Consider the following 12,036-nt stretch of genomic DNA (forward strand, 5'->3'; position numbering starts at 1 on the left):
GATTCCATGGGACCATTGGTCTGACTCAGTATGTCATTTATGTAAATAGAGGAGCATGTCGGACACATGTGTTCCATTACTAGTTCTAATTTATTCAGTACAGGGGCACCTTTGTTACAAATTTTGCAATTTTGTAGACTTTGCTGTTGAAGATGTAGTTAATAACTGTGTAGAGACAAGATGCAATGTATACTGTTACAAATGTTTACACAAAGTAATTAGGCAAAGCTGTTGAGTCCTTAAGTTTGTGCCTCAAAGAATTTACATACTAGATGTGGTTTGTAGTTATGCACTATTAATGTAGCCTCATATGTAAACATTCATTCTTGATTTTAGTACCCAGCAAATGGAAAAAGATAACAATGACATTACTGTAAATATATTTGTTTGCTCAGACTAAACATATTGTCAAGCTACCGGAGACTGAAACTAATATATCAGAGTTCACACGCCTTTCTGTACTGCCTTCTCCAACTCCTCATTTGTTTTCTCTTTTTTTGAAAAGTGGAGGTTAAATTTGAACAGAAGTCAACAGTTCGGTCATAAAACAGGAAATCTGGGCCAAGTTCCAATTACGGCAGATGAATATTTCAGCCATCCAATAGATAATCTATCAAAGCTAGTAAAAAAGCTGCTTACTGGAGAGAAAAAATCAGTGGGGCTCAAGAAATGAGTCCAAAAGATTGGTGTTCTTATTCTGGTTTACTCCACAGCCACTTGTCACTATGCCAGCATTATCAGGGGACTTCAACATGGGTAATGGCTGAATTATACTTCATTAAGTTTCCTTTAGACTAGGGGTGGGCAAAATCCAGCCTGTGGGGCTGAATCTGGCCAGCAGTGGACTTCATTTCCCAGCAGCCCTTGCCCATGTGGCTGGGGCCAGTTTCCATGGAACCCCCAGCAGCAGCCCCCCAGCCAGGGTTTCCATGGAGACCAGCCTCAGCAGCGCTGGTAGGGCAGGGAGCTGCTTCAGGGCTGGGCTGGGATCTTGCAGCGGTGGCAGCATGACCCGGAGCCAGGGCAGAACCACGATCTGCAGCCTGCGTGCTCCAGGCTGGGGCGTGCAGGCAGTGGATGCTCTGCCCTGGCTCCAGACCACGCTGTCACCGCTTGAAGATCCCAGCTCAGCCCTAGAGCTGTGCACCTTGCCAGTGCTGCTGGGGCCAGTCTCCACAGAAACATGAGCCCCTTGCTATCACAGCTGGCTGCTGCTGGGGTCTCCGAGGAAACAGGCCCAAGCCGCTCAGGTAGGGGCTGCTGGGAAATGGAGTCCAGCCAGATCCACCATTTTGCCCACCCCTGCTTTCTCAGAACAGATCAATGGGGCCTTAGGGTAAACAAGACTCTGCCTTGGAGTCACTGAATATGCTGGAAATGAGCCTTTTGTAGCAGAGAGCAATAATTATAAAACTTGCCAATGCTTTTGTTTTTCTTTTTAAACCAAGGGATGTCCTGCCATTCACCTTGAAATTGCCTCATGCTATTGCAGCAGCCAAAACAGAGGCTGAACTTGAAGATATTGCTCAGCTGGGACTGAGTAAGTATGATTAACTGCATAGGCTTAGTTTCTTGTACCATTCCATCAAGGCCAGGAAAATAATCTCGACAACAGATATTGGTAAACAGCTACCCAGGTTACATTTTTAAAAGTTGTTCTTGTTATCAGAAGTGTAAAAGTCTGGTTATTCTCAACTGGTAGTATTCCAGGTGTCCTGCTTCTGCACTGATTAAGCTCTCTGTAATGTGCTTGACTGCACAGCTGCTATTTGTTCTCTATGTGTATGCATCCTGACCCACAGAACATGTGGAGCTGATCCAAACTCAATCCCACCACTAAGAGATGAAGGTTTGGTGCAGCCCATCTTTCACTGTAGGTTAGAGCAGTGGGGGCCAACCTTTTTGGCAGGCATGCCACAAATTATTCTCACACCCTCCCCAAGTGTCGCTTCAGTCCTTTTCCCTTACCTGATGTGCTGCTCATCTTTCTGCTCCTTGCCCAATCTGCTGCTCTGCTTTCAGCTCCACACCTGATCTGCTGCTCCATTTTCTGCTCTCTGCCCTATTTGCTACTGTAATGCCTGTTCCCTCCCCAGTCTGCCACGTGGCACACCCAGAGACTGATCATACCACTTGTAGCACCCATGCTGCAGGTTAGCCAATAGCCATTTCTGAGTTAAAGTATATGCAGATGAATTAAAAACAGCAGATGCAGGCTTGTGCAACACAGGTCTTGGTTTGGTAGATTGCTGTAATTGTTGGGAGAGTTTGGGAACTGTGGGTCATTTTGAGCCAAATTCCATACTCAGATTGCATGTTTATGTTAGGAAAATTTTCAACACTAACTGTTAAGAGGTGTTTTGACACAAGCACAAGTAGGGGATATACATGGGCATATTGGCATAAGGGGGGTTTCCAAGTAGAAGAAAAATGCCTAGGCATCTCTCTTGAAAATGCCACTTCCTCTAACTAACCAAATACAGGCTTGTTGCAGAATGTGCCCAGAGCCCACAGTCTATGCAAAATTGCAAATGCCAAAGGGACAAGACCTGATTCATCCACCTTGTGCTTAGCTTGCTTACTTGCTTTTTCTCTAAATGTGAAATGCTGTTTTTTATTTCCAAAAAGTAAAGCTACAGTAGTAGTTCTGGTGGTTTCAGTAAGAGCTAGCTGAGTGACACCACTGAGAATCTGGCTCGTAGTTATTTAATCAACACATTGGGTATTAGCTTATGTCTATTTCAGTCTCAAAACAGTAATAATGTGTACCCTACAGTGATTGTTCCTTTCTTTATATCCCAGTTTACTTGCAAACTTAGCTGCATAGACTGTTACGGTGATTTGCATTGGCCTAGTTATTTATAAATGCAATGGTTGAATAACTGTAGCCTGACTGTATAGTGTGCAGCTATGCCGGGTATTTTTTATGAGGCTCATTAAGAAATCTTAGAAATGAAAGCTGGCCTTGATTTCACCATGCTTCGGGATGAAAATATTGAGTTGAATGATCTGAAAGCCAACTGCATAATATTTGCATTCTTATGTTAACACAATAATGATTTTCAGATTTTTGGAGCTCTCCGGCTAACAACAAACCCCAAAATCCTTCACCTCCCCATAGGCCTCTGCCCTCAGACAGCACTTACAAAGAGTCACGTCAGCTCTGCCTTATAAATGGAGTGCATTCTATAAGAACCAGAACGCCTTCGGAGCTGGAGTGTAGCCAGACCAACGGAGCCTTGTGTTTTATTAATCCTCTCTTCTTAAAAGTGCACAGCCAGGATGTTAGTGGAAGTTTGAAAAGGCAGAGCCCAAGAACTCAAGATGTGAATGGCACAGAGAGGCCTCGCTCTCCCCCACCCAGACCGCCACCACCATCTATTAATAGCCTCCTCACAAGTCCGCAACTTTCCAGGACTATAAAGCAGGCGAGCATGTCAGAAGCAGTCAACCATAACAAATATAGGAACTCGGATTTGCTGCAGAAGAAACCAACCCCTATTCCGCCTCCCCGGCTGAAGAAGCAGGCTGTTAGCTCAGAAGTGGAAGGGAATGCAAAGAACTAGACAGTAATTCAACCTAGTCATAACTCAGTGCTAATGCAAAGACCTCGACAGTAATTCAACCTAGTCATAACTCAGTGCATGGGTCAGAAGCTGCTAGCGTTCCAGGTGAAGCCCCGCCTGAGCACAGTTTAGCAGCTTGCAAAAAAACCTTGGCTACAAACTCTGAGTCACAAGTACAGTGGAATGGAGGCAGGCAGAGACTGAGTGACATGAGCATTTCCACCTCCTCATCAGACTCGCTGGATTTTGATCGGAGCATGCCACTGTTTGGCTATGAAGGGGACACGAACAGTAGCCTGGAGGACTTTGAAGGAGAGAGTGACCAGGAGACCATGGCACCCCCTTTGAAGCCAAAAAAGAAAAGGAGCAGTTCCTTTGTTCTCCCCAAGATTGTGAAATCCCAACTTCGGAAAGTAAGTGGAGTTTTTAGTTCTTTCATGACCCCTGAGAAGAGGATGATCAAGAAAATTGCAGAAATGTCCCAGGACAAACGTACTTATTTTGGGTGCCTGGTTCAGGACTATATCAGCTTTCTCCAGGAAAATAAGGAATGCCATGTTTCCAGTACAGACATGCTGCAAACTGTTCGGCAGTTCATGACACAGGTTAAGAACTATTTGTCCCAGAGCTCTGAACTGGACCCCCCAATTGAATCACTGATTCCTGAGGACCAAATAGGTAAGAGAACATGCTTTCTGTGTTGGTAGGGCATACACAAAATACTTTTAATCTCTGGTCACTGTCTTTGTGCCAGTTTGAGGGGACTTGCTTTCCATAGAAAACCTCTAGGCACATACCTTTTCTTAAGCCTGGAGGCAATAACTCTTAAAAACCCTGTTAAAATGAAAGCAGCTATTGAGATATGTGCTTAAAAATAATAATAATGGAGAATGTTGAACTTAATTTGTAAATGAGTAAGTAACTTTAAAATGCAGTGCTGAAATGTCACCCACTGACACTACTGTATTTCCCCATATTATGTGGAAATGTTTATTTTTAAATAAAATGGGCTGCACATAAGTTAGTCGCATATTGCAATCATAAAATATGAACGTACTGCAAATGAACAACAGATGAGGGAATAGGAGACATTTCATAACAACTTAGTACCAAAGTCTGTCTCATTCACTCTTAGTGTGCAACACTGCTCCTACTTGCTGTTGTGATCTAAACAAGAGATTCTTATGAAAAAGGAGAGGGAGATGCTAATCTCTGGATTTCTTTGCTTCTCTGTTACATGTCTATAACTATTTTATCAGTATCTGCAGATGATGGGTATGTCTGAATGCCTATATTTTACTCACAGAAGGGGATTTGTGTATTCACAAAAGTGAAATAGTTGCCACTGTATAAAAATCTCCACTGTTCCTCAGTTTTGATGCATCTCCACTGTATTAGTAGAAGAGTTTAGAAGCTACGTTTACAGGATAAACATCCCTGAGGGCAAAATACTTTCCTCATGAGCTCATCCGAGTCTTAATTTACTTGTTTTCCACCCCCTCCCCCCACCAAGAACCCAGTGTCCCAACAATTTGGTCAATGTAAAATTAGCAGATATTTCTTTCATTGGATATAGTTAGTGATTTGGATATAGTTAGTGATTTTTGTGTTGAAATGTTGGCATTTTAAGTAAGAGGAACTTTTCCACTGTATTTCTCTGTTGGTCAACAATAAGGAAATGAGGCTAACCAAGGAAATAATGTACTGTGTTTAGTTTAATCACAATTCTCTTTGAAGATACTGATTACTTTAGTTAGTTAAAAATATAATGTGGACATTTCATGTAACACAAGGTGAAACTTGCAGTGTTATTGCTTTTTGGCTTCATTCCATTATTATTTTTGTTGTGCTGCTTTATAATGTTGAAGGTTTGACAAGGAAAAATAAAGCTGCTTTTCTTGGAGTTTAGCTAAAATTCTGGTTTGACTTGCACTGCTTATGTCAAGGGTGTGGTTTAATCCAGCCTGTGGGTCTCCAGAGATTGTTAAAATGATGCTTGCTTTTGAGTGTCACAGTAACTTCAACCAGCTGAGATTGTAGAGCATTGTAACTAAATAGCATTGATTTTTCTTTAGCAACTGAGAGTCTGACTGTGCAGTTACCTGGATTTAATTTCTACAGTGAGGTAGCTTAAGCAAATGGGTAACTTATTATATTTGAACTGTCTGCTGCTTTGTGCCACTTCTGGAGCCTAAAAACAACCATGGCAGAGCAAGAACATCAAATGTTGCTGACCTAAGCAGATAGCTATGTGGCAGACAAAGTTAGTCATCCCACATAGAAAACCCTTTTTACAATAGAACAAAGGCTAACCTCCTCTGTCAGCAAGTGTTTTACTTCACTGCTTCAGTATTGAGTTGCAACCAGAGTTTTCGTTACAGATTAAATGTTAATTAAGCCTTTCTTTTCCATTTATGCTGTTAGACAAGGTTTCTTACTCTGGGTACATCTGACTTGCTTATGAGTTTACAATACCTTCTGGCATGTTACAAAAATATTCACATAGTGTCCATCAGAGACAATTCCGTGGCTGTGAGGATGGCAAACAAGTAGTAGTATTCAGAAGCTCTGATCTTTACAAAGGTACAGTTGTGTGCCAGGCCCTGTACAAACAGAGATCAATATTCTGCCTAGTTTAAGGACTTTACAGATTTAGAGCCACAGGCACAGCTATGTCCACTGGGAGGTCTTGTGAAGAGGGCAAGCAGTGTTTGCACAACTCCACTTCTGTGAGGGTAGGACAGCTTCAGGGTGGAGCTGTGAATGCTGGATATAGAGATGCTATGAGTCATCACATCTTTGGCCACCTTGGCCTCCTTGGACAACTCTATCCACTAGCCCAGGAGTGTCAACTTATCTGGTTCTGCAGACCAAATGAGTGACGCTAAGCCAGTTCAGGCCAGATGAGTGGTGCCGGCCAGTTCAAACCCACAGAGTGGCCCTGCATGCCAGATAAAGCATGTGTCCTGGAGTGACTGGAGTGGACACAACATGGTCCTGCTTAGGTGACTCTGGAAACATGCTGCATGCTGGAACTGGCATGGAGTAAGCCCTCTATGTGGTGTGATCCCAGTGTGGCTGGAATTGGTACTGTGTGCCATGTGCTGAGCCATCCAGCACAGCCTGCATGCTGCTTTTTCTTCATCATCTTCATCTTCTTCTGTCCTGTCTGAGATTGTTGATGACAGGTATTTAACAACATTTGCAGATTCATTAGAATCTGACATGGCCACAACGTGAGTGACCCTGGATGCTGCCTGTAGGTCAACTTTGAGACCCATAGAAAACACATGGGGCTGGATGAATGAGCTTTGTGGGCTGTATCTTTGACACCTCTGCACTAGCCAATTCCTATTCCCCCCAAGTGGATCATTTGCTGTAGGCAGCTCATTCGTCTGCAGCCAGATGCCCTTTTTTTTAACTGGCTGTACCACATTCTGGGTAATCTAGGCTGGTGGTATGAGCCAGGGTTTAGTCAAACCCAAAATATTCAGGTATCTGAGCTCCAGTTTTCAAGAGCTCTATTTAATCACGTGGGTGAGTTGTGTTCTTTTGCTTTGTTCACTTCACAGACTCTTGAAAACAAAAGTCCTTGTAGTGAGTGGATCTTTGTTTCCTAGAAGGGGTCAGATCAAATAGTTTAACTTCTGCCAAATCATCAAAAGAATGTGCCCTAGTCTGCCTAATTGTTCCTGACAGGTGCAGCTTAATCTTGGTGCTGTCAACTGTTAACTGTTCCTGAAACAACAGATTTCCCATGGTAAAGACAGGGCAGGATTAGGATTCAGGAGAGAATGCATATGTACTCTTCATCAGCACCAGTGGGGAAATGGAGAAGATTTGTGAAATGCCAAGAGGAATTAGATACCCAAATTCCGTCAGTTTTCCAGAGGAGGCAAGGGTTTGATTTACTTTTGTTCCTTTAAAAAATCTTCTTCATAAATTAGGGAACTAGTTCTTTCTGGTCTCTCTTGTTAGGCTATTAAAAAGTGGAGAAGTATGTTTTTATGTTTGTGGGCAGTAAATTAGCTAAAGTATGTTGGAATCTCCAAGGAAGTGGAAGACTGGGGTAATTAAAACCCCATTGAATTTCAGTGGAGGTTAGGCATCTAACGTGTTTAGGCCACATTTGAAACTCATAACCTGATTGTCTTGTTTTATTATTTAAGCCTCCATAGAAACTATAGTGCAAAGAGTTGTCCGCATCTAGATTTATACTCCCAAATAGAGATTGGGATTGAATCAGAAAAATCCAGGTCAAGTACAAACTGCGTTGATGTGTATGTAGATCGCAGATGTAGAGCTCTTTGTTCATATTTCATAATTTTTTCTGGCCACGGGTAAAAAAACAGAGTCAGTGCTGTTGTTTTGTTGGTGCCACAGAGAGGAATGTGAATACTTGCTGAAGTAAGTTGTGGATAGAATGGATCCAACCCCTTGACCTCCAGTCTGAGCCTTAAAATGACAAATGCTCCAAGAAGTGCCTAGTTGTAATACAAACAGATAATGAAGTTTTAAAGGCATTGAGGAAGGAAAGTGCCTGAATATAAAGTAGACTACTTGTCTGTCATGCTTTGCATGTATATTTTAATCCAGGGCCTATTAATATCATGGAGAATGACCAGTCTCTCCATCCAGGGCATTCTTTGTCACAGGCTCTTAGAATCACATCATGAATCATAGATAATTAGGGTTAGGAGGGACTTCAAGAGGTCGTCTAGTTCAACCCCCTTCTACATTGAGGCATGATCAAGTATATCTAGACCATCTCTGACAAATGTTTGCCTAACCTGTATTTTAAAAAGCCCACTGAAGGAAATTCCACAGAGTCCCTAGGCAGCCTTTTCCATTGTTTAACTGTCTATATAATTAGAAGGCTTTTCCTAATGTCTAAATGCTGCTACTTTTTTTTTCTGTGAATTAAACCAAACACTAGTTATGCAACCCACAATGACCACAGAGAGCATTCAGTCGCTGTCGCCTTTGTGGCAGTGCAGATATCAGAAGATTTATCAAGTCCCTTCCTCAGACTTTTCTTTTTGAGACTAAATAAACTTCATTCCTTCAACCTTACTTTCTAGGCCATATTTTCAAAATCTCTTGTCTTTCCTGTTGTTCCTTTCTATGCTCTCTCCCATTTATCTGTGGGCACATCTACATGTGCTATTAAAGCGTAGCAATAAACTCTGGTGCATATTGCACTAACATTTATTGCTCCTCGGTGGGGCATCTGAACATGCTCCTGGGACCACAGCACACTGAGCTGGGTTGGAGAAGTGCTGACTGGCAGAGAGCCTGTGGGGTCAGCCTGCCAGCTCGGGGCTGCTCCAACCCAGCCCAGTGTACTGCAGCAGGGCTGGCTGGGGCACAAGGGTGTTCCAGTGCGGGGTAGCTGGCAGGAAACCCCTGCACTGAAGGATCCTCGTGCCCCAGCCAGCTTGGTCAGCATCTACACGTACATTGCTGCACACAAAAAACCACTGCGGCAGGATAGTATTTGTATTAAATTAATCCTGCTGCAGAGTTTATTCATTTCCTGCCAGGGTAGTATTTGTATTAACAAGTTTCCCTGCTGTGGAGTTTATTCGTTTTCTGCTGTGTAATAGGGCCACATGTTTAGACACTGAGATGTTTACTGCGGAGCTAACTGGGCAACTTCGCAGTAAACATCTTGTGTAGATGCACCCTGTATGTCCTTAATTTGCTGAGCCCTAGACAATACATTATCTGAGACCTCATACCAGCACCAAGTACAGCAAAATAATCACTTCCTATGTCTTACATATGGTATTCCTGTTAATATATCCCCAAAAGAGATTTGCTCTTTTTGTAACAGCAGTATATCGCTGACTCATTTTCACAATAAACCCCAACTCTTTTTCTGCAGTGTCAGTGTGTAGTCAGTTATTCCATTTCCTATTTAAGCATTTGATTTCTCTTTTCAAAGTACAGAATTCTGCATTTGCCTTATTGTATTTACTCAAATATAAAAAAGGGTTTTTCCCTCCCCAATCAACATGGGGGGTGGGGGGGAAAGCTCCTCGTCTTATATTTGTATACAAAGAAACATATTGTCTATAGATTGTAAGGGGCTGGAATCTAATTCATAGATTGTGCGGGGCTGGAAGGGATCTTGCAAGATCATCGGGTCCAGCCTCCTGCAGTAGGCAGGAAAGACAACTGGGATCAGGTGACCCCAGTGAAGTGACCATCCAGTCTCCTTTTGAAGACTTCCAGGGTAGGCGATTGCACCACCTCCTGAAGGAGCTTATTCCACAGTCTGGACACTCTGACTGTGAAGAATTTTTTCCTAGTGTTAAGCCTGAAACAGTCTTCCAGGAGTTTGTGGCCATTACTCCTGGTTTTCCCCAAGGGTGCCCTGGTGAACAGTTGTTCGCCGAGCCCTTGATGTATTCCCCTGATGTATCAGTTGTCATGACCCAAAGGCATGATTTTGTGTGTGCTTCGGCACCAGAATTATCCCCGCCAAGTTGCAGCTTCATTGCACAGGAAAGTTTCCTGTTACAGAGGAAAACCCCGGTGCAGGGACGAGTTTCCCGCCTTACTGCAGCTTCTTTTGCAGAGTGCATTGCTCAAGTTGCAAGAGAAATGCACGGTGCAAAAGAGTTCCCGCCACCCGCATGCAAATTCGTTCCCCGCTATTGGCTAGTTCTAAATTATTCCCACGTGGCGGCTAACGATTGGCCTGTTAGCCGTATAAGAGGCTTGAGCAGTTTCCGCCCAAGCCGAAGAGGACTCCACATCCATCTTGTGGGGACTCTGGATACACGGCAGGGTAATAAAGACCCTGCGTGAGATTCAGAGGAGCTTGGCGACCTGATCCATCGCCCACCTCTTCCCATCTTCGAGCGCAAATTTTATAAGACGTATCTCCGATTTCGATTTTGGTGGCGTGCTCACCCAGAGCATCCGGAGCTCTGTTCCGTGGAGCCTAGCAAACTCCACGTGATCGTCCGTGTTGTCTGTGTCTGTAACCGCAACTCAAGCAAGTTTTCCAGCCTACACCACGACCATCTTCGGTGTAAGTAAACAATCTTTAAAACTACCGGTAAGCATTTGTGCCTAATTCCAGCTCGTCGCCCTCCCTCTCCGATCCAGCGTGCCCGGGCTGCTGGCCACAGCCCGCGTGCAGCACGGAAAAGGGCTCGGGTCGCTCCCGGCCCGCACAGCAGTAAGCAGCTACCAAGTCCCCTCTCAGCCTTCTCTTTTTTAGGCTGAAGAGGCCCAAGTCCCTCAGCCTTTCTTCCTATGACTTGCCTTGCAAGTCTCTGATTGTACAGGTGGCTCTTCTCTGGACTCTCTCAAGGTTTTCCATGTCCTTGTTAAAGTGTGGTGCCCAGAACTGGATGCAGTACTCCAGCTGTGGTCTCACCGATGCTGAGTAAAGTGAAATAATCACTTCCTTGGTTTTGCTTGAGGTGCATCGGTTAATGCATGCCAGAGTATTGTTTGCCCTGCTTGCTACAGCATCGCACTGACGGCTCATGTTCATACTAAGGTCTAGTACTACCCCTAGGTCCCTTTCAGTCATGGTGCTGGTCAGTTTGGTGCCACCAAGCCTGTAAGTGTGTTGGGGGTTGTTTTTCCCGAGATGGAGCACTTTACACTTCTCAATATTGAACTTCATCTGGTTCCAATCAGCCAAACTTGCCAGCCTGTCTAGGTCTGCATGTATCTGCAGCCTATCTCCAAGCATGAGCACACTCCACCATAACTTGGTGTAATCCACAAACTTGGCCAGTGAGCTCTTCACCCCCACATCCAAATCATTGATAAAGATCTTGAAAAGCAGTGGACCAAGCTCAGACCCCTGAGGGACACCACTGGCCACTTCTCGCCAGGACAACACAGATCCATTCATTAGAACTCTCTGGGTCCTACCCCACAGCCAGCTTCCTACCCACTGAACTGTCGAGCAATTAAGCCTGCAATCCTACAGTTTTTCCATGAAAACATCATGGGATACCAGATCAAAGGCCTTTTGGAAGTCTTGGTATACAATGTTGATCTCTTTTCTCTTATCCAGGTGGTGAGTTACCTGGTCATTTAAGGAGATGAGATTGGTAAGACAAGACCTTCCAATGATGAAGCCATGCTGGCTGTCGTTCAGAATCCTACCTTCTGCAAGCATATCGCACATAGACTCCTTGATGAATTTTTCCAGGATTTTCCCTGGGATAGAAGTTAGGCTAATTGGCCTATAATTGCCTGGGTCCTCTCTCCTCCCCTTAAGTAACCCCAGCCAGATGCCTGCCTAATCTCTTCTTGAACACCTCCAAGGTAGGGGAAAGCACCACCTCCCTTGGAAGCCCATTCCATATTTTGGCAACCCTCACCATAAAGAATTTCTTTCTTATGTCCAATCTAAATCTATTCTCCTTCAGTTTGTAGCCATTATTTCTGGTAACCCCAAGGGGTACCCTGGTAAACAGAGTTCCCTCTATTTCCT

General features: G+C 44.0%; 1 protein-coding gene across 5 annotated transcripts in view; it reads left to right on the forward strand.

The window, feature by feature from the left end:
• Positions 1–12,036, forward strand: part of RIN2 (Ras and Rab interactor 2) — a 163,712-nt gene that overhangs the window by 128,628 nt on the left and 23,048 nt on the right. For all 5 annotated transcript variants that reach the window (XM_025201906.1, XM_025201899.1, XM_014519383.2 and 2 more), the window contains 3 exons: positions 1,449–1,540; positions 3,067–3,550; positions 3,598–4,244. In XM_025201906.1, coding sequence (XP_025057691.1) covers positions 1,449–1,540; positions 3,067–3,550; positions 3,598–4,244 — 1,223 coding nt within the window. The remainder of the gene's footprint in view (positions 1–1,448; positions 1,541–3,066; positions 3,551–3,597; positions 4,245–12,036) is intronic.

This window comes from Alligator sinensis, unplaced genomic scaffold, assembly GCF_000455745.1.
Source record: "Alligator sinensis unplaced genomic scaffold, ASM45574v1 scaffold140_1, whole genome shotgun sequence".
Classification (NCBI taxonomy): domain Eukaryota; kingdom Metazoa; phylum Chordata; order Crocodylia; family Alligatoridae; genus Alligator; species Alligator sinensis.